This window comes from Bufo bufo, chromosome 4, assembly GCF_905171765.1.
Source record: "Bufo bufo chromosome 4, aBufBuf1.1, whole genome shotgun sequence".
Taxonomy (NCBI): domain Eukaryota; kingdom Metazoa; phylum Chordata; class Amphibia; order Anura; family Bufonidae; genus Bufo; species Bufo bufo.
This window is the reverse complement of record NC_053392.1, coordinates 306069836-306093582: the sequence shown is the minus strand read 5'-3', so window position 1 is coordinate 306093582 and position 23747 is coordinate 306069836. Positions and strand designations below refer to the sequence as shown.

The following is a 23747-nucleotide window of genomic DNA, read 5'->3' as shown; positions in this document are numbered from 1 at the left end:
CCCCATCACAACTAATTTTGCCACTGAGCTGGATAGTCAGGTGAGACAGAATAAGCCCTAGGGAAGCTTTGCCTAACATTCACAACCTTTACAGATGTATCTGTTACTAACAACCAGCCTACCTCAAATTTGGCCGTTTTATTTAATGCCGACAATACAACAGTTTTCCATCTCTGTTGTCTGGCCAATAAAGAGTTAGAAAACGCTTAAAGGGGTTATCAAAGTTATTTTTTTGTTCTTTGTATGTTTCTAGCTACCATAAGTAAGGGCTCATTCAGACGGCCGTATGCAGTCCGCAAAAATGTGGATCTGTTTTTTTGCGGATTTGATGCTGTCCCATTCACTTCTATGGGGCCCTTTTCTTCCATTGCACGGCTCAGAAAATATGAAACATGTCCTATATTTGTCAGTGAAAATCAGGACATGGCCCTAAAATCTGAATGATTACTAAAAGTAAGGGGTTTTCAATTCACTTACTTCATCTACAGTGGTCCTGTTCTCCTTTTTAGCTGAGGGTCACATGACCTGGGATGTCAGCTTCTTTCCCTGCTCTCATAACGTTCCTGCACAAGCCTGAGGGAGCAGGTCAGCCTCTGTGCACAGGACATCACTGTGGAGGCTGTGCTGCTTGGAGTGACAAGTCACGCACCCTGCACTGCCCTCTGCTGGCTGAGCTGTCTGCTCTGTGTCTCCCCTCCCACTGGATTCTTCAGCAAAGATTAACCCCTTCTACCATCAGCAGCACAGACTCAGAGCTGGAGGTTCTGCCTCAGGTACTGTGCAGCTGCAGGGAGACAAATGCTGTGCACAGCATCTTCCCTCCTTCCTCACCCCAGCAAAGACCGGAGGGGTTCTCTCCTCTGTACTTTTCTGCTGGCTCTGAGGGAGTGTCTGCAGAGCATTGCACAAGAACAGGTAGGGGGAAGTTCCTGTGTGCATCAGCAATGTCATTGTACTGTACAGCTGGGACTTGTAGTCCCACCCATACAACATGAATATCCAAGCAGTCATGTTGTAAACAGGACAACATTTTATTCACCCACTTTGCAGAGCAAGGGAAGGGGAAGGGCAGTCTTTGTTGGCACCCACAAATATTCATGAGGAAAACCTCAGAGATTGTTGTTACTCCCCCCCCCTCCCCCCGTGCGTATGCGTAAATATAATTTATTTTGCCTAAAGCTTGCTTAGCTGATGGATATATTGCTGACCATTAGACTTACAGTGCTTTAGTTTTTACATAACTCGGACAACCCCTTTAAGATGCTTCTTTGTCCTCCACCACTACTTCCTGGTGCCTCTCAACAACAGAATAAGTGACCACTCAGCAAGTCTGGCCATCGGTGGCACCAGAGCTAGAGACAGGCAGGGCATGGGGGGATTGCAGGAGGTTTGATTTTCATTTTACAGAATTCTGTGGCTTTTCTGTTTAATATTTATTTAATTTTTTTTTATCAACCAGACAAGCCATGTAATGTATGCCGGGTGGGCCTGGGTAACCACTATAATTGGGTCATTATCACTATAACTATGGCATGCTGCAATCCACTATGAATACCATAATCACACAAAGGACTATCACACAGCACAATACACCTACAGAGCATGCTAATCACATACACAACATACATAAAAACATGTCGTTTATTGAACATACTAGTGAAAAAACAGGGCAAGATGGACAGAAGCCCCACATCCAAAAGAGGAAGTATACCAGTTGGACCATACATTGACAAATACCTATAATGATATGTAAAAATGTGACACTTTGACAAGAAAATCATCCAAAGATGTACACATTAAATATATAAATATAGAGCGGCCACCTATTACACAGCACAAGCCACATATCCATGGAAAGCTAGGCTGGCAATGAATTGTTAATATATAGTACCCATAGGCACGTTTCCCGTCCTGCTTCCTCAGTAGGTATCATCCCAGACCCCAATCAGTAAGAAACCCCTAGTATCATGTGACCTAATTCCATCCATTTAGGTCGCTCCCTGTTCATGCGTCAGACAGTGGCGATCGGACGCACATGCACTCTTTAGCTGCTAGGATCTGGACCACAGGGAATATTTCATCATCATAATGGTTATATTCTATATACACCGTCTAAACATCGCATGGGGTACCCTGAGAATTCATCGCACACGACGACAGGTAAAGCTCCACTTACGTCAGTCCAAAGATGTTGCAAGGCCACCTTCAGACCAATCTGCCCAATAGTCGAATACGAAGCATGTCATTTTCTGTTATGCAGACTAAAACAAAAATATGATAGTGTGATCTTAAATTGTATGCAGGCGTAGATGAAAGCTGCTGTACACTTGGTATAAATGATGCTCTCTTCAAAGCAATAGAATGGTGAAAAAGTGGAGCCTTCTCTTTCATCTTCAAAATGACTCCATTTATCCACCAATCTCCCCTACAGTGCGGAAGGAAGAAGACAACGCACTGTCAAGTGCTCTTGGTAGATTTTCTTATCCGGGGTGGGGGTGGGAAAATGTTTGTACATTGGCTAACTGCATATATAAAGAAATGAATTTCAGTCTTTGCTCGTGACATTTTTGTGCACAGTCAGTGCTTTAAAGGGATTATCCAATGATTCATGTAAAAAATGAAAATGCGTTATAGAGTACATGACAATGTCTTTCTGACCTATCATGGATCCAGAGATCTCCGCTTTCATTGCTCCAATTGCTCTGCTAGATTATCTTCAGCCTTGCAGCTTAGGGTGCGGATCCGTTTTATATGGCCGCATGAATGAGCCCTAACTCAGCGGCTATACTAAATTGTTAATTCCATACACTTACAAAAGTATTCAGGTGCTGGTTTGAAAAATGTTGAAATTTTTTTTCGTGGGACAACACCTTTTTAATACCACTTCCCATGAAACGTTTTGCATTTAAAGGGGTTATCCAGGAGATTATAATGATGACCTATCCTCAGGATAGGTCATCATTATCACATCAGTGGGGGGGTCCAAGTCTTAGCATCACCACTGATCAGCTGTTTTAGGGAGCAATGCAGGAGTTTTTCCCAAGCACAGCGCCGTACATCGCATAGTGGCTGTACTTGGTATTGCAGCTCAGCCCCATTGACTTGAAAGGGGCTGAACTCCAACTAGGCCATGTGACTGATATACGGTGATGTCACTGGCCTAGGAAGAGGCTACAGCGCTCAAGGCCTCTTCTAACAGCTGATTGGTGGGGGTCCCGGGTGTCGCACCCCCACAGATCTGATACTGATGACCTATTCTGAGGAGAAGTCATAAATATCTTTTCCTGGATAACCCCGTTAATGTTCAATGTTGTAGATAGCCTTTATTACTACATTTTATCATATATCCAGTAATAACTGCACACAACCACAAAATCCAGACATGACTGAGCGAAACCCTAAATATTTGTCCTTCCCGAGGTCTGGCGTCATTAACCAGCGGCTGATGTATTATCCCGCTTCTCCCCGACCTTGGCACTGCTCACACAGGCTCATTTACGTTGTAAGGGTTGTCTTTAGAGCAGCTACGTTTTTGATGTAGGAAATGTCATTCAGACGTGATTTAATTTTGTATCCCTATTACATCATTAAGGGAAAAAAAATAAAAGTGCTGTCTTACAGATCCGGGTTCCCTGGAGCACAGCCTGTATCCATGGACAGAAACAATATCAAATTTCTTGAGCAGAAGTCATATAAAGTGAGCTGGAAAGCAGATGGTACCCGGTAAGTGGAGCTGCTACGTGGAAGCACAGAAGTGTTCAGCCAGTTATTGTCTTTTTGTAGCGAACGGAAATATAGATATTTTTAATGAAACACCCCTTTTATTTTATTTTTTTATCCTAACACTCGCCTATATGATTGTATGCTCAATGGGTTTGTCTGCTGCAATTATCAGTGGGGTCTTTATACTCCAGAAGGAAGACCCTCCTCAGTTATATTTATATGCCTCAACCAGGCATAAGCGAAGGGGTTGTCTAAGGGAGACAACTATGTCAGTTCATTTTTTGTAATGTTTTTATGCCTTTTGGTTCATCATGGAACAGCTCTGTATAACTGCCTATTTTTGTGCCTTCCGTGGTCTTGGAAAATTGTGTGACGTCCCCAATTTACAGCATGAGCTTGACATGAGTAGCAGTCATCTCAGAAGTTCTGGCATTACTTGGACATAGATATAAAAAAGAGAACTGAATAAATATTAAAGGCTATGTACACCTTTGCGGACACTTTTTTTTATTTTTATTATTGCATTGTACTTATTTGGAGCTAAAATCACTTTTTCAGTTGGTCTTTATTAACAATATGGAATCCTTTTTTGTGTGCAGAGCTGACATGCTCTACTAGCTGCATGTGTTTTTTTTTGTCTTTTCCGTCAGACCAGGAGCAGACAGACTCCTTATCTCTGCTCTCTGACATTATAAACACTCATCAAAGCTCAGTCCTATCTTACTGATACGAATGTAAGTGTTTCTGACCTCTTAGTATTTTAGAGAAGAGGGTTAGTAGATGAGAGGCACAAAGTGAAAGTTCCAGTCACATAGTTAGAAAAACAGTTAACCCTTTGTGACAGAACAGCTCAATATTTTTAATAAAGGCCAATTGAAAATATGATTTTTAGCTAAAAATGAGTAAAATGCAATTATAAACAAAAATTACCTCCAAAGGTGTAGATAGCCTTTAAAGCCTCGCATATGAATCTGGCATGCACAAACCAGGGCCATTTCAGTGGTTTGCCTTTTTTTTTTTTTTTGGATTGTGGGAAGACAGCAGTGTCTGACAGAAACCATGCAAGCACAGGGAGGACATAGTAGCATCTCCTTTTAAAGGGGTATTCCGGTAAAGTAACTTCATTTTTGAAAAACGACATTAAGGCTGCAAGCTGTGATCCAACCAGAACCCATACCTATACATATAACCAGAGCTCCAATATAGGCTACTTTCACACTCTCGTTTGGTGCGGATCCGTCATGGATCTGCACAAACGCATCCGTTCAGATAATACAACCGCATGCATCAGAATGGATCAGTTTGTATAATCTTTAACATAGCCAAAACGGATCCGTCTTGAACACCATTGAAAGTAAATGGGGGACGGATCCGTTTTCTATTGTGCCATATTGTGTCAGTGAAAACGGATCCGTCCCCATTGACTTACATTGTGTGTCAGGACGGATCCGTTTGGCTCAGTTTCGTCAGATGGACACCAAAAAGCTGCAAGCAGCGTTTTGGTGTCTGCTTCCAAAGCGAATGGAGGCGTAACAGAGCAAAACTGATGCATTCTGAGCGGATCCTTATCCATTCAGAATGCATTAAGGGCAAAACTGATCCGTTTTGGACCGCTTGTGAGAGCCCTGAACGGATCTCACAAACTGAAACCAAACTCCAGTGTGAAAGTAGCCTTACCTTGCAATCCATTTGTCTAGCTCCTATGTGAGCCTGCAACACACTGATTGTATCATGACGCCTGATCTTTCCTCACAAAACTACAATCCCCACAACCCCTAGCTTTCCTACTGTGAGTGTTGATGTTTGATTGGCTGTCTGATATACAGTCCGGTCACGCCCCCTCACCAGCACACTGACACGCCCTTTGCTTCACAAGACATTTAGCTAGAGAACTGATAGCAACACACTGAGCATGCTCGACCTAACAAAGGCTCAGAACTACAGGTCGTGGCCATGGTAATTTATGAGGAAACACAGTGGGTAGCAGAGGACGAAAACTACTTTTATAACTACTGAACAGTAAATATGTGAAATATACATTATATTAGGTAATTATTGATGATAAATGAGTCAAAAACATAAGTTATATTTATGGTAACCAGAATACCCCTTTAAGTGGACCTGTCTTCTCTCAGCATTTTAATAAATAATTGTATTCCTAAAATTAAAACAATTGTGCTTTTGCGCCGTTCCTCTATTATTCCTTATGGGAAAATGGGTGTTACTAGTTTGGGACGAGTCCCTACACATTTTGGCACTATTCAACCAGTAGTGACTGGGTCAGACTGTGTAGGCACACACCCCTATGATAAGGAGAATGGAAGCGCCCAGTTGTGTATTCACTTATAGATTTTTCTGAGGAATAAGTGAAGAACGTCACAATGCAGAGCTATAGGAAAGATACCCCAGAATTATTTAGTAGTGAATCTACGTCTGTAAGGGGCTACTGTGGTCAAGGGTCTTACAGTAAAGGTAGCCTCATGGAGTTAGAGGCATGCAAGACGCGATAAGCTCGCCAAGGTGAAGTCTTAATTTGTGCGTGCCCTGCAATCACTGAGGTGGGTTCTGAATAACAATTGTTGCAATGAATTTGGAAGAATGTTGTGTTCAAAGCCGTTGGCTCTTATACTAATCAACGTGTCAGTGTCTTGCCTTCATCTTGTCATTACGTCTCTCATTAACAACGCAAGCAGCAGATGTTTGTTCTAATGAGTGGAGCTGAATGTTCAGACAGGATTAACAAGTATGTAGTAACAAGGCAGCAATCTGGAAGAAAATGAACTTTATCACTAATAGATATATTAAAAATGGCTTGGCTCCCATTACAGTGTTAGGCCCCCTGCACACGAACGTGTGCTTCCCGTTGCCGTATTGCGGACCGCATTTGCGGATCAGCAATACACGGGTGCCGTTCCGTGGGCATTCCGCATCACGGATGCGGAACGGAACCCTACGGAAGCACTACGGAGTGCTTCCGTGGGGTTTCGTCCCCCTGCTACCGTTCCGCAAAAAGATAGAACATGTCCTATCTTTTTGCGGAACGGCCGGATCGCGGACCCATTCAAGTGAATAGGTCCGCGATCCTCTGCGGCTGCCCCACGGACTGTTCGTGCATTGCGGGCCGCAGCACGACCACGGGGTGCGCACGTTCGTGTGCAGGGGGCCTTTACCCTCTCTGATCTGTATGTTCACTGCAATAAGGGCATTTTAGTACTAGCTTCATTATTGCAACCAGTTGTGGTCTAATTTTCAAGATAATAGTAAGAGAAATGAGCATAACATTTCTCCGACATGCTAAATGGTATAAATGATGACTACTTACAGCAGGAGGGTTGGCTGGCGAGAATCTGAAAATGAGCAGTTGCTGGAGTCAGGCAGTTTCCCACTGGTGGACCCCCAGGGTGCTTTTACACGCCTTGATAATTTTGGTTGTTACTGGTTGTCATCTGAAAGTGTAATTTATCCGTAGGTGACCACTTTCAATATTGTGATTGCAGATCTTTAAAGGCTTTTGGTAACTGATGGAATATCCTTAGAATAGGCCATCATTTGGTGATTGGCGGGTGGTCCGACATGCCGCATCTCAGTAGTTTGGATGTGGCCCTGGGTGTAGTCAATGGGAGCAGCGCTGCAGTGATGAGCACTGTCCACCACAAGTGTGACAGAGCGGTGTTGTTCTGACGCTGACTTCCCTTGACTGAGCTATATCTAAACAGCTGATCGGCAGGGAGTGTTTAGACCCCTGTCGATCAGCTAGTGATGGGCTGGACAACCCCTTTAAATGTTTTGCAAATTTACATCATAAGATCCACACATCACTGTCAGTGCATTAAAGAGGACCTGTCGCCACTCCCGACACGCCTGTTTTATAGCTACATGCATTCCCCATGTAATAACAATTCTGGAGCCTCTCTTCTTATGTTATATATATGTTAAGTTATGAATGAACTGCTAGCAGTCTGCAGTAAGGGTACAGAGTGGTGGTAACCAGTTGGGGGGGGGGGGGGGGGTGCCTGCACAGACTCACTCTATCCAGTCAGTGCTGCCATATTCACACTGTGCATGTACACCCCCAACTAGTAACACCCCTCTGTACCCTTACTGCAGACTGCTAGCAATTCAGTCATAACTTCTAGTAGAAATAATAAAGGAACGGCACAACATAGAGCCATAAGAAGAGAGGCTCCAGAATTGTTATCACAGGGAGAATGCAAGTGGCTATCAAACAGGCATGTCAGGAGAGGTGACAGCTGCTCTTTAAATCCCTTGATGGCCTGGCATTTAAACTACTCGTCTACAGCTTTGCACCCTGCTTCTGCACCATCTGACTACTATTGTATTTTCATCTCATTGTCAAAAAAATCACCAGATGTAAATAGATGTTGTTCCATGTTTTTTTTCCTTTTCTTGAAGACCAGTAGTTAATATATGTCCAAGTGACAGATTACGCGATTTATTCAATTTAATAACATTACTTTTTTGAACTCGCCTCATAAGACGCACTCCGCCCCCCCCCCCCAAAAAAAAAGTGGGGAGGAAATGCCCCTGCGTCTTATGGGGTGAATGCTGCCATTTTACATCGCAGTCTGCGATGTATCAGCTGGAGGGGGAGGAAGGAGGGGCCGGTGTCATGCAAATGATGTCAGATGTCACGTGACATGCCTGCGCTGCCCGTCCTGCTCTGCCTGCTACAGGACATTTAGTAAGTAGTACAGATGGGGCTGGGGATCGGAACTTAAATTAAGGTTATTAATATAAAAGGTTTAGTCAATAAAGCAGTGAGTGAGCGGCGGGGCCAGAGTACAGTGACCGCACCGGCCCGCCACATTTGCATGCCACCGGCTCCTCCTCCCTCCCCCCTCCCACAGGTTTAGCTCTGGTATATTAGAGCATCTGTGCATGCCACTATTATGGGGTGGGGGATATGTGGATGGCACTGTTATGGGGTGGGGGATCTGTGGGTGACACATATATAGCAGTGCCATCCACAGATCACCCCCCCCCCCATAACAGTGCCATCCACAGATCCCCCCCCCATAACAGTGCCCCCCTCAGATCCCCCCCATAACAGTGCCCCCCTCAGATCCCCCCCATAACAGTACCATCCACAGATCCCCCATAGTAGTGTCATGCACAGACCACCATTAGTTAAAAACCCGCCAAAAGCACACCTTTTGGTTAAAAATATTTTTTTTCTTATTTTCCTCCTCAAAAACCTAGATGCGTCTTATAGGGCGAAAAATACGGTAATGGGGGTAATATATTAATACAGTTAGGCTACATTCACACGTCAGTATTTTTCTATATCCCGATTTTCGGTCCGTTTTTTGCGGATCCGTTGTTCCTGAAAATGTTTCTGTATGTCATCCGTATGTCATCCGTTTTTTGCGGATCCGCAAAAAATGGAAACATGTATAAATTTCAATAAGCAAATAAAGTTGTTTGGATTTCTTTTAAAAAAAAATAAAAAATAATTTAAATGTCATTTACAGGAACGGAATCCGCATAAAACGGATGATATACGTAATGACATCCGAATGTCTTCCGTTTTTTGCGGATCCATTGACTTTGTATTGTACCAGGATCCGAATTTTGCGGAAAAGAATAGGACATGTTTTATATTTAACCCCTTAAGGACTCGGCCCTATTTCACCTTAAGGACTTGGCCATTTTTTGCAAATCTGACCACTGTCACTTTAAGTGCTGATAACTTTAAAACGCTTTGACTTACCCAGGCCGTTCTGAGATTGTTTTTTCGTCACATATTGTACTTCATGACACTGCTAAAATTGGGTCAAAAAAGTTAATTTTTTTGCATAAAATAATACAATTTTTACCAAAAATTTTGAAAAATTAGCAAATTTCAAACTTTCAGTTTCTCTACTTCTGTAATACATAGTAATACCCCCAAAAATTGTGATGATTTTACATTCCCCATATGTCTACTTCATGTTTGTAGCATTTTGGGAATGATATTTTATTTTTTGGGGATGTTACAAGGCTTAGAAGTTTAGAAGCAAATTTTGAAATTTTCAGAAATCTTCAAAATCCCACTTTTTATGGACCAGTTCAGGTTTGAAGTCATATTGTGAGGCTTAGATAATAGAAACCTCCCAAAAATGACCCCATTCTAGAAACTACACCCCTCAAGGTATTCAAAACTGTTTTTTAAAACTTTATTAACCCTTTAGGTCTTCCACAAGAGTTAATGGCAGATGGAGAAACAATTTTGAAATTTATATTTTTTGGAAAATTTTCCAATATAATCAATTTTTTCCAGGAGTAAAACAAGGGTTAACTGCCAAACAAAATGGGTTGCCCTGATTCTGTAGTTTGCAGAAACACCCCATATGTGGTCGTAAACTACTGTTTGGCCGAACGGGAGCACATAGAAGGAGGGGAACACCATATGGGTTTTGGAAGGCAGATTTTGCAGGACTGGTTTTGTTTATACCATGTCCCATTTGAAGCCCCCTGTTGCACCCCTAGAATAGAAATTTCAAAAAAGTGACTCCATCTGTGGGAATTTTTGCCAATGATCCCCCTCTGTTATATCACTGTCCACGTTGTGGGACTATTTGCGTACTTCTAGTAAGTGTTTGCTGGCTGCAAATATGACCTGAAGGTTTTTCAGGTTCACCTGCCATTAAAGTGAATGGGGCCCGCCGCGAACGCGCAGTTCGCAAACATTTGATCGCGAAAACGCGTTCGCGAATCGTCCCGGCCAATGTTCGTCCATCACTAGATACGAACATGTGAAAAATCTGTTCCAATGTACATCTTAGGCTTCATTTGACTTTGTTACCCCTTGCAACCAATCAGAGCTGAGCTTTCATTTCTTTAACTATTCTGGAAAAATGAAAGCTGCTCGCTGATTGGTTGCTATGGGCAATGAAGACAGTCTTACTGGTAGATAGCTTTGATAAATGAGGACCAATTCCTCAAGGGGGAGGTGCACCTATGTTATTTATTCTATGTAATCCCCTAATATTACATATATAATACGCATTTATATATTTAGGCACGAAATGGGACATGCGGCTAAATTTGCAACCTTCCATCGCCATAAAACTGGTGAAGAAGATTGATCCATTCCCCCCACAGCATCACCTAAAGAGTTGCTGACCCTCTCCGTCACCAGTGACTGTTCTTATTCGGCGCAACGTTGCTGGGACTCCTAACATTGCTAAGAGTCCTAGCAACGCTCTGCTAACTTGGTTATGTCATAATGAATTTCATTCTGAGGGGTATTCCCATCTGGAACATTTATGGCATAGAACAGGGCCCCAAATTGTACAGGCAGCAAGCGCGTCCACCCTTCATTCACGGCTATGGAACTAACGCTAGAAAATAGTGTGGCTATTTTCAGGAATCCCATATTGGTGAATGGAGAGGTGGCAACGCTTGTGCTGCTTGTTCTCTATTCGCTGCTATGGGACTTTGCTATTTTGGAACTCCCATAGCAATGAATGGAGAGGACACTGCGTATGCGCAATGTGCTCTCCTTTTACTTCGGACCCCTGTTCTTGACATATACGCAGGTTGGACCCGCACCTATCAGACATTTATGGCACATCCTATCAATATATACCCCATATGTGTCCCAGGTGAGAATACCCTTTGACCTCTTCCCTGAGAAAATCATGCATACACCCCTGAAACCAAAGAACGCAAATTAAAGACACAGAATAAAGACACAGAACACGTTAATTGGGGAATAAAAGGCCAAATTGTTTATTTAAAATATTTAAAAAATGACAAACCCCTGACTCACGGAGAGTCACCCTCCAGCACTCAGGAGAGGAAAACCCCCTGTGGAGGAAACCTCTAGGGAACCATGGCTGGAGGGCTGCCCTTCCCTTGGGCTTAGAGGGTAATGCCACTATGTGGCTGCCACATAAATAGTAGAGGGGGGGTGCAGCAGCCGGGCTGATTTGGTTCGCTAGGCGGATGTCCCTTTCTTCCCGTTGGTCGATGGGCTTCCTGCTAGAACCTCCAAAGGTGCGGTGGGCGGGGGTAGTCAAGCTCAAGGTCCTCAGGCCATCAAGTACGGCACCCAATATGGCCGCTCACTCGCTTTTTACAAAGGTTCTTCCCTTATGACACACGTGCTTGTGATGTCACAGGTGTCTATGACTAATGTTCATGGCAGTGTTTGAAGGGTTAACCCTTTAGTGACTGTCTATGTGCCTTACTGCAGAGGCCTTTAACCCCTTCCTGACCGCACTTTGTCAATATACTCCAGTTTGGATAACCAGCATTTCCTGCTTCCGAGGAGCAGGTTTGTTCTGTAACTGACAGCCACTGGTCCAGGTGCCGACACCAGGTTGCTCTTACCTAACCCCTTCCTGGCTGCACCATGTAAATGAACAGACTAACAGCATGGTCCGGTCAGTATGTGACCCTTAATCCTATCCTGTATACATTTGTATACATCAAACCGATAGGAAATAACATTTTTCTAGGCTCCAGCAGGGCACTTTTTTGAGAGTTTCCCTTCAAGACGCATAAAAATGGCCCCTGATTAACTCCTTAAGGACACGGCCATATTTCACCTTAAGGACCAGGCCATTTTTTGCAAATCTGACCACTGTCACTTTAAGTGCTGATAACTTTAAAACGCTTTGACTTACCCAGGCCGTTCTGAGATTGTTTTTTCGTCACATATTGTACTTCATGACACTGCTAAAATTGGGTCAAAAAAGTTAATTTTTTTGCATAAAATAATACAATTTTTACCAAAAATTTTGAAAAATTAGCAAATTTCAAACTTTCAGTTTCTCTACTTCTGTAATACATAGTAATACCCCCAAAAATTGTGATGATTTTACATTCCCCATATGTCTACTTCATGTTTGTAGCATTTTGGGAATGATATTTTATTTTTTGGGGATGTTACAAGGCTTAGAAGTTTAGAAGCAAATTTTGAAATTTTCAGAAATCTTCAAAATCCCACTTTTTATGGACCAGTTCAGGTTTGAAGTCATATTGTGAGGCTTAGATAATAGAAACCTCCCAAAAATGACCCCATTCTAGAAACTACACCCCTCAAGGTATTCAAAACTGTTTTTTCAAACTTTATTAACCCTTTAGGTCTTCCACAAGAGTTAATGGCAGATGGAGAAACAATTTTGAAATTTATATTTTTTGGAAAATTTTCCAATATAATCAATTTTTTCCAGGAGTAAAACAAGGGTTAACTGCCAAACAAAACTCAAAATGGGTTGCCCTGATTCTGTAGTTTGCAGAAACACCCCATATGTGGTCGTAAACTACTGTTTGGCCGAACGGGAGCACATAGAAGGAGGGGAACACCATATGGGTTTTGGAAGGCAGATTTTGCAGGACTGGTTTTGTTTATACCATGTCCCATTTGAAGCCCCCTGTTGCACCCCTAGAATAGAAATTTCAAAAAAGTGACTCCATCTAAGAAAGTACACCCCTCAAGGTATTCAAAACTGGGTTTACAAACTTTGTTAACCCTTTAGGTGTTCCACAAGAGTTGATGGCAGATGGAGAAACAATTTTGAAATTTCTATTTTTTGGAAAATTTTCCAATATAATCAATTTTTTCCAGGAGTAAAACAAGGGTTAACTGCCAAACAAAACTCAAAATGGGTTGCCCCGATTCTGTAGTTTGCAGAAACACCCCATATGTGGTCGTAAACTACTGTTTGGCCGAACGGGAGCACATAGAAGGAGGGGAACACCATATGGGTTTTGGAAGGCAGATTTTGCAGGACTGGTTTTGTTTATACCATGTCCCATTTGAAGCCCCCTGTTGCACCCCATGAATAGAAATTTCAAAAAAGTGACTCCATCTAAGAAAGTACACCCCTCAAGGTATTCAAAACTGGGTTTACAAACTTTGTTAACCCTTTAGGTGTTCCACAAGAGTTGATGGCAGATGGAGAAACAATTTTGAAATTTCTATTTTTTGGAAAATTTTCCAAAATAATCAATTTTTTCCAGGAGTAAAACAAGGGTTAACTGCCAAACAAAACTCAAAATGGGTTGCCCCGATTCTGTAGTTTGCAGAAACACCCCATATGTGGTCGTAAACTACTATTTGGCTAAACGGCAGGACATAGAAGAAGGGGAACGTCATATGGTTTTTGGAAGGCAGATTTTGCTGGACTGGTTTATTTACACCATGTACCCTTTCAAGCCCCCTGATGCACCCCTAGAGTAGAAACTCCACAAAAGTGACCCCATCTAGGAAATTACGGGATAAGGTGGTTGTTGTTTTGGGACTATTTTAGGGGTAAATATGATTTTTGGTTGCTCTATATTACGGTACTCTTTTTTGAGGCAATGTAACAAAAAAAAAATTCTAAAATTGTTTCTACATTCGCTATTTAGTTTTGTGGAACACCTAAAGGGTTAACATAGTTTGTAAAGTAACTTTTGAATACCTTGAGGGGTGTAGTTTCTTAGATGGGGTCACTTTTTTGGAGTTTCTAGTCTAGGCTACATCAGGGGGGGCTTCTAATGGGACATGGTGTCAAAAAAAAAACTGTCCATCAAAATCTGCCTTCTAGAAACCATATGGAGTTCCCTTCGTTCTATGCCCTGCCGTGCGGCTATATAGCCATTTACGACCACATATGGGGTGTTTCTGCAAACTACAGAATCAGGGCCATAAATATTGAGTTTTGTTTGGCGGTTAACCCTTGCTTTATTACCGGCAAAAAGGATTCAAATGGAAATTTTGCCCAAAAATGGGTGTTTTGGCACCGTTTTTATTTTATATTTTTAACACCGTTCATCCGAGGCGTTTGGGAAAAAGTTATTTTTATAGCGACGACTTTTACGCACGCGACGATGCCCAATATGTATGGTTCTCAGACTTTGGAGACACTAAGCAGGCATCCTAAAAACTGTGGCCCTCCAGATGTTGTAAAACTACAATTCCCACCATGCCCTGCTGATGGCTGTAGGTTGTCTGGGCATGCTGGGAGTTATAGTTTTACAACATCTGGAGGGCCGCAGTTTGAGGATGCCTGCACTAAAACTAATATTTTTTTGGGAAAAAAAAAATGTTTCCGTGTCTCCAAAGTCTGAGAGCCATAGTTTTTTATGTTCTCTAGTGGACTGTTGGGGATTATAAAAATTTAGTACTCTATGGAAGTGTGATACTCCCTGAAGCAATCGATAACGCAGAGGCCCGGATGATCGGGGCAAGTGTCGCACTGAGTGGTGGTGTCCTTCCGTATCCCCCTCCTGCGACACACTCTGCACTTTTTTTGGGTTCGTCCCTTCTTTCCAGTATGGGGGACCACACCTGGAAAGTGTTGGCCAGGGACGATCCGGGCGCCTCCAATTCCTGAGGTACTCCGGCCTGCTCTTTCCCGGTCCGAAAAGATCAGGTCCTTGAGGACTGCCTCATAGAATTGGAGGAATGTCCCTGTGCTGCCAGCGCTTCGGGATAGTACAAAAGAGTTGTACATGGCAACCTGCACCAAGTAGACCGCAACTTTTTTGTACCATGCCCGGGTTTTGCGCATGGCGTTATATGGCTTGAGGACTTGATCCGAGAGATCAACTCCTCCCATATACCGATTGTAGGCGACGATACAATCGGGCTTGAGGACCGTTGCCGCGGTACCTCGCACAGGGACTGGGGTGATGCCGTTACCGTGGATTGTGGACAGCATAAGGACATCCCTCTTGTCCTTATACCTGACCAGCAACAGGTTTCCACTGGTAAGTGCACGGGTCTCACCCCTGGGGATAGGTACCTGGAGGGGGTAGGCAGGGAGGCCGCGTTGATTTTTCCGCACGGTCCCACAAGCGAACGTGGATCTGGCGGCAAGGGACCTGAACAAGGGAATGCTGGTATAAAAGTTGTCCACGTACAAGTGGTAACCCTTATCCAGCAGTGGGTACATAAGGTCCCACACGAGTTTCCCGGTAACACCCAGAGTGGGGGGACATTCTGGGGGTTGAATCCGGGAATCTCGCCCCTCGTACACACGAAATTTGTAAGTGTACCCTGAGGTACTCTCACAAATTTTGTATAGCTTCACGCCATACCTCGCCCGCTTTGTGGGAATATATTGGCGGAAACTGAGTCGCCCCTTGAACGCAACGAGAGACTCATCAACCGCGACCTCCCTTCCAGGTACGTAGGCCTGCTGAAATGTGGCCCCAAAGTGATCGATGACCGGCCGTATCTTGTACAGCCGGTCATAGGCAGGATCACTTCGGGGGGGACATGCTGCATTATCGGAATAATGCAGACATTTCCGGATGGCCTCAAACCGGGGACGTGTCATGACCATACTGTACAGTGGGGTCTGGTATAGGACGTCCCCACTCCAGTATTGCCTGACACTGGGTTTTTGGACTAGACCCATATGCAGCACGAGGCCCCAAAATGTCCTCATCTCGGCTGCACTGACCGGCGTCCAGCCACCGGGTCTAGCCAAAAATGAGCCTGGGTTTTGAGCGACGAACTGTTGGGCGTACAGATTCGTCTGCTCCACCATCAGATTCACCAGTGGGTTACTGAAAAAAAAACTAAAATAGTCTATTTCAGTAAACCCCACTGTGGGAATCTGGATTCCAGGATTGCCAGCAAAATCCGGAATCTCAGGCTCAAAGTCCACTGGGGGACACCAGCTAAGTTCATCGGCAGGGGGCTCCGGTGGACTTATTTGGTGGGCCGGGAAACCAGTACGAACCCCAGGGCGGCTCGTACTAGGGTGGGCCACAGGATCCCTAGCATGTGGGGCCCCTGGCTCCGCCTGGCGGCGTCTCCGCTGCCTTGGTGGCTCATCGTCATCAGATGATGATGAGGAGGATACGGATGATAAAAGGAACGTGGGGTCATCCTCATCCTCACTGGGGCTCTCAGAGTCGGAGGCAATCTGGGCGTATGCCTCCTCGGCCGAGAACATCCGGCGGGCCATGGGTGTGTGTGCGTGTATGTGTGCGTGTGTGGAAACCTTTATTATATGTGCGTGTGTGTGGGGGCAACGGGTGTTCGCGTACTAAAAAAGGCAAAAAAAGAAAGGGCAAGTGTTAGGAAAAAAAAAGTTCAAACTTGCTGATCAGCGGTACAACGCTGATCAGCGGTCGGTGGGGTGGTGGAGCGGGCGATGCGCTAACACTAGACGGACGCTAAAAAGTGCCGGCCAGTCAGCGCACGCAGAAAAAAAAAAAGGGGTGGTAAGGGGGCTGGTGGTCAGGGGAGGGGGGGGGGCTGGTGGTGGGGAAGGGGGGTGGGGTGGGGGTCTAGTGGTGGGGGGGGGGCAAGTGGCAGGGGGGGATCTGGGGTCTGATGGATGGATCAAAGAAAGTTTGGAAATAAAAGTTTTTTTTTTTTTTTTTCTAACTAACTTTTCCCTTCTTTCCCTGCCTAACGGTGCCTCTCCCTCACTGACCCTAACCTACCTGGGTGGCGATGGGTGCAGGAGGGTGATGGATGCCGATTGTGGGGACACAGGAGCTCGTTCTGGACGGTGCTGCACGGTCAGGGTGCTGGACAGGAAGAGGAGGGGAGAGAGGAGCGCAGGAAGTTTGAATCTCGCGCCTCTCTCCCCTGCTCCAATCAGCACCCTGGACAGCGGCGTTCAGCACCAGGGCCAGCACCGCCTCTCCAAATCCTCGGACTGCGATAGGTGGTGTAAAATTACGCCACCGATCGCAGTCTTTTTCCGGTTCATCGGGTCACAGGACACCCGAATGGACCGGAAACGCAGAAAACCGCAGGTCTGAATTGACCTGCGGTTTTCTGCGATCGTCGATGTGGGGGGGTCAAATGACCCCCCCCTGCATTGTTACGGGATGCCGGCTGAATGATTTCAGCCGAAATCCCGTTCCGATTAACCCCTGGGGCGCCGGAATGCCGATTTCAAGGTAGGACGTACCGGTACGCCCTGAGTCCTTAAGGACTCGGGAAATAGGGCGTACCGATACGCCCTGCGTCCTTAAGGGGTTAAACGGACATGCGGAACGGAACAACGGAAACGGACAGCACACATTGTGCTGTCCGTTTTTTTCCAGGACCCATTGAAAATAATTGGGTCCAGATCTGGTCCAGATCTGTTCCGCAAAAAACGGAACAGATCAGGAAAGAAAAAACGGACGTGTGAATGGACCCTTACACCAATTATCTGCTATATTTTATTGAAAAATGGTGGTCAGCACGAATGCCCTTTGTGTGTTTTGTTTGTAACAGGAAAAGGGGCAAGAATATGTTTCTACGTGTTCTCTACTTTTCTTCTATGAAAGTGTAGGTGAACGGTACTGGTCATCCATGGTGTTGTCTTATTGGGTGCATTCTGTTGGGATAAAAGGAAGCCGGTCTGGTGTATCACTTTGTTGGCCTTGATACATTTTGGAGGCTTGTCAATTAGACTAATATTCTACTATACACCCAGTATTGTAAATATCATGAAAGCATTGCATAGAGGAGTAGACATGAACATGTCTCTTCTTTACACACCTAGAAGAATGTGCCTGATCATTTGTAGTGTTCAATGCAAGGAAATGAAGCTGCTAATGCAGAAAACATACAAGTATTCCCATTCTACCAAGAGGAATCGCAGCCATGATAAGTTCAGTGCCTCTCACTTCACTTTGGATTGATAATTGTTTACTGCGGTAATGGGGGCACATCACAAAGAACTGAGCTCTAGGGCAAGACTTCAATGGAAGGCAAATACACAAGCCTTGAAGAGCGGCATGACCTTCTCGGAACCAGACAAACCGCTGCATGACATAATTAGCGATGCAGTTGCCTTTCGACAAATGGCTCATTGCAGGGAGCACGCTCCAACATAAAGACGCAGGCTTTGTTGTCTTGTTTGATGGTAAGGAAGTTATTTCTCTGCATTTGATTTGCAAATCTTTGTGAAGTCTATTTGGTTTCCTAACTGAAATGATACTACCATAACTAACACATAACTGGAAAAGGTTATCTTAAAACCTTATCACCTTTTTCTGTTGCCTACTGTTATGAGCAGTGGGTGTGGAACCAACCAACAGGTTTGTCTTTGTGCTAATCCTAAGGGCGTTCTCCTGACGGACCCCTGGTTTTTACTCCTTAGCCCCTATAAACGAATCTGGTATCACTGCAGGGGAGCCACCAGGCGGCAACCTCTTGGATTAGTTCCTGTGTGGTTGACAACTGACCCACGGGGGTCAGAGACCCCAGATCGTGGTGCCGAGGGATCAGGCAAAATCGTACTCGGAAACAGGCCAAGGTCAGGGCAGGCAGTGTGTGCAAATCTGTGAAACCTGTCCCCCCACACCCTGTTATCGTGCGTTTTTTGTTTAAAACTGTACTGCAGTACATAGTTAGGACTGCCATGCAAGCGCACAGGAGTCCTCTCTTGTATGTTAGCACAATGCAGCTTTGAGTGCTGACAACAGGGTACGGACGCAGTAAGAAAATAAAATGTGATGATCTGGACTCATCTGTAGTACTGTATTACAGCAGAGAATAGTCCACAATCATGGTGACAGATTGTTTTCTTAAAGGGGTTGTCTCGCTTCAGTAAATGGCATTTATCATTAGGGCTGTCGAATATAATCGATGCATCGCGATTCGACCCCCGGCGATTCTGCATCGATGCGGTTGCTTTAAATAATCGATGCATGTTGATGACGTCAGCGTCGCGTCCGCTGTGCAGCCGAGTCGGAAAAAAGTTTTTGGGCGCCTTCTTTCCCGCCTCCCGCTGACGTGTCAGAGGGGGTGGCCACAACATTGAGTGAGCCAGGTCTGACTGAGTGAGGAGGAGCCGGAGGCGTGGTTTCCGCGCATCTCCGGCTCCCAGTCAGACACTCAGAAGCAGGCGGCAGTGCGGACGTGCGGTGGCTGGCGGCGAGGTAAGTTCTGTCACCTATGAGTATGTAATATCTACCTCCAAAGCGCCTGCCACCTACACAGCATATACACCCACCTACCGCCTGCCACCTACACAGCTCATATTGCCGCTTCTCATACCTTTGCCGCCCGCGCCATGTTTCTTCTTTATTTTTTTCGGTTGTGTCTCTTCTTATTCTTCCCCTCCGTCTACTACAGTGGACGGAATTTTAGGTTCCGGGTCTATGAAAGGCGGTCAAACAGCGGCCCCTAGTGGCCAGTCTGGGAATGTCTACATTTATCTCACACTATTGGAGATTGCTCCCAGCAGGAGGTGATCCACACTGACAACTCTCAGCTAAGGGCAGGGATCTGAAACTGCTGGGGTGTCAGATTTACTGACAGTTACTGATCCTGCACCATCAGAGCCCCTTCACACGTGTATCAGTCCCTACTGAGAGGATGGTTATTGTGGATACAATGTAGCATACACAGGATCTATCAACCTGAAACCTCCAGGACTAACATACTGATGGTCTCTCAGGTTCTTTCACACTTGCGTTTTTCTTTTCCGGCATAGAGTTCCGTCCTAGGAGCTCAATACCGGAAAAGAACTGACCAGTTTTATCCTAATGCATTCTGAATGGAGAGCAATCCGTTCAGGAGGCATCAGTTCAGTCCCTCTTACGTTTTTTGACCGGAGAGAATACCGCAGCATGCTACAGTTTTCTCTCCTGCCAAAAATCCTGAACACTTGCCGGATCCAGCTTTAAACTTATATTGAAATGTATTAGTGCCAGATCCGGCATTAAAATTGCTGCATTGACGGATCCGTTCTTCCGATCTGCGCAGACCTTTAAATCTGTGAAAAAAACAAACACCGGATCCGTTTTTCCAGATGACACCGGAGAGACAGATCCGGTATTTCAATGCATTTGTCAGACGGATCCGCCTGACAAATGCATCCGTTTGCGTCCAGATTGCCGGAATCCTCTGAAAAACAAGGGGACTTGGGTAATAATCTTGATGCATCGTGATGCATCGCCGAATCGAATCGAATCGTGGACTTGATAATCGTAATCGCATCGAATCGTGAGACGAGTGAAGATGCGCAGCCCTATTTATCATGTAGAGAAAGTTAATACAAGCCACTTACTAATGTATTGTGATTGTCCGTATTGCTTCTTTTCCTGGCTGGATTCATTTTTCCATCACATTATACACTGCTTGTTTCCATGGTTACAGACCACCCTGCAATCCATCAGTGGTGTTCGTGCTTGCACACTATAGGAAAAAGCACTAGCCTATGTGCGCTCCCGTGGTCCTCTGCAAGCACTACCACCACTGATGGATTGCAGGGTGGTCTGTAACCGTGGAAACGAGCAGTGTATAATGTGATGGAAAAAGGAATCCAGCCAGAAGAGGCGGCAAAATGGACAATCATCACAGTACATTAGTAAGTGGCTTGTATTAACTTTCTCTACATGATAAATGCCACTTACTGTAGTGAGACAACCCCCGCTATCGAGTAGCTACTGCGCAAGTAAGTACACAAGCTCGGGATTCCCAGTATTCATGAGCTCCTGCCTCTGATGGGCAGCTTTCTTCCTATGTACAGTATAGGAAGGGAACAGTCGGCCATAGCAGATAGGGCAGCATACAACTGATGACAGATTACTGATGAGCGATCTGTCATGGAGCCTAGCTAAAATAATAAGGCATTATATTTATATATCATCACTGTATGTTTTTCAGTCCTAGGTATGTGGTTACAGGTGTTGGAATGTGAAGATTGGTGGCACTTTGTTGTAATTAAATAAAGTGTGGAGAATTCTGTGTGCAGTTTATCTATTAAATGTAGAGGTATAATGAATGTTATACAGTTCCATTAGGCACGTTTTTCTCTGCAGTCTTGCACAGTGTTGTATGTGTGAGGTTGATTCTCTGCCAAGCTTATTTTTCTACAAGTGTTGTTATTTTCTGGTATGCTGACCTTTTCCAAGTAGTAATTTGCAAACTTTATGTTTTGTGCTTGGGAAAGAAAACCATCTGTTTACCTCGATTGTTACCTTCTAAAATAATGCTTCACGAGAATAGCAGCACACCGGCCTTCATTACCGAAAGTATCATTATGCAGCTGAATATGGCGACTTTTTCTGAGCTAGACCTTTGTAGAGAGATGTCAGTGCTATCATATTCAATCATTTATCATTGTGTATTGTGAAACTCTTACCAACAAGTCAGAGGAAGGAAGGGCTGACCACCTTACTGCTTAATGGCGGGCACAGGTGTCAGTGGTCTGTGAGTGTGGCTGGTACCTTAGTGAGGAGAGTTGGTATATTTTCTGAAAGGCCAGTGGTGTCCATGTGGCAGGGGGTCCAGCAGTACATGCCTTTGAGGGGTAAGAAGGGAACTCCTCCTTGTTGTTTGGGAATGCTAGGACATGAGTGGTGTTCATTGGTCTTGGTTGGAATTGTGACACTGGTAGTGGTGGTAATGCCCAAATGTGCCCCCTTCACAATTTGAATGCCCAGATGTGCCCCCTTCACAGGGGTAATGCCCACATGTTCCCCCTTCATAGTAGTAATGCTCACATGTGCCCCCTTTACGGTAAAAATGCCCTAATGCCCCCCTTTACAGTAAAAATGCCCTAATGCCCCCCTTTACAGTAAAAATGCCCAGATGTGCCTCTTCACAGAAAAAATGGTGGGATCTTATGTGGAGGACTGCTGATGATGCCCATAGCCTTAGGGGTATTGTCTCCTGTAAATAGCTAGAAAGTCAATAAATACCTATTGTGAGACAGTCACCTTTTCAGATGACCCTCCAATGTGTCAAATTACAAACAACATATAGGATTGCCTCAGAGCTAAATTAACTAAATGTGACATACAAGCTCGTCTCAAGCTTCTAAAACAGAAAGAAGTCCACCAGTTCAGCTCACCTTCCTGTCTTAGATGTAGTGGCCAGCACTAGTTCACATGAACATTCCCCAGCGTCCTCCTTGACCCACTGTGTCTGCAGTGAGGATCATTTCTTGCTTCAGGAGTGTGGTACGCTCACTTCCTTCTATGTCCACAGATGCCTTGTAGATTCCAGCTCCAAACAGCTAAGTCTTCCAGGCTGCTAACTTTCACCTATAGTGGTCGAAGGGACTGCAAGGGGATATGGAACATGGTGGACTCCGAGGTAACATAAAACTCCCACTTTTTTAATGATACTTACAAAGTATTAAAATAATTCAGCATATGAAAGGTTTAAAATCCATTTGACTACCCAACTGGTTTCGTCATCCGGTGGCGTTGGCAATTTCATAATGTCAAAAATGTAGGGTGTGGTCGCAGAAGATATGACCCTCCAATGGTTGGTGTCAGACATGCACTCAGGCTCTGGATTTAAAAGGAGCCACATTGGGAGTTGCACCCTACTTGAAGCTCAGGCTTCTGGAAAAGCAGTAGGCTTTAATGTCCTAGCATTAATTTAGTTTTTCATCATAGCGTTCTTAGAGTCGTAACTTGTTTTTTTTCCGCTGACACAATTTTTTTTTTAAAATTTTTTGTGGAAAAAAAAATCTCTTATTTTGTCTAGCATAACTAACATTTCACCTTTATTCTATGAGACAGTACAATTATTGTGATTACCAATATCTTTCCATTTTTATGTTCTGCCTCTTTTGGAGAGGTTTCACTGTGTTTTCTTTTATTGGTGCAAATAAGTATTGCTAGACTTTTACCCTGTGTGAACCTGGCCTAATACAGTTATTTTGCTGTCAGAGAAGGATGTATTTGTCCTCTAAAAGTAGCCTGGTGAGACATGCAATAAGGCAGCTTACCCATCTACCATTTATAAAAAAGAAAGCTAGCTGTTAACGTAAAGGCAATAAAGATATGACAGTAATTTGTGTAGCTGTCATACAGACCTAGCAGAAGCAGCCATTTTCAGTATTACGGAGAATGCAACCTATAAATTCTCTAGGAAATTGTGGCATCACATGAGCTTGAGGCAGTGTGAACTAGTCGAGAAAGCGAGGTCTCCCTTATTTCCAAGTTGTTCATCAGGAGATAGATTAGGTTTTCATTAGACTCTTGGAGGAAAATGTTGCTCCTTGAAATCATTTATTTTGCCTTTCTTTGAATACATTTTGACTTACATAGAATGTGTCGGCAGATAAAAACCGTTTGGCCCATCTAGTCTGCCCAATAAAGAATAT

General features: G+C 44.4%; 1 protein-coding gene across 1 annotated transcript in view; it reads left to right on the top strand.

Annotated features, from left to right (window-relative positions):
- RNGTT (RNA guanylyltransferase and 5'-phosphatase) overlaps positions 1 to 23747 on the top strand; it is a 420910-nt gene that overhangs the window by 58042 nt on the left and 339121 nt on the right. The window contains exon 8 of the mRNA XM_040428751.1: positions 3622 to 3723. Within this exon, the coding sequence (XP_040284685.1) occupies positions 3622 to 3723 (102 nt within the window). The remainder of the gene's footprint in view (positions 1 to 3621; positions 3724 to 23747) is intronic.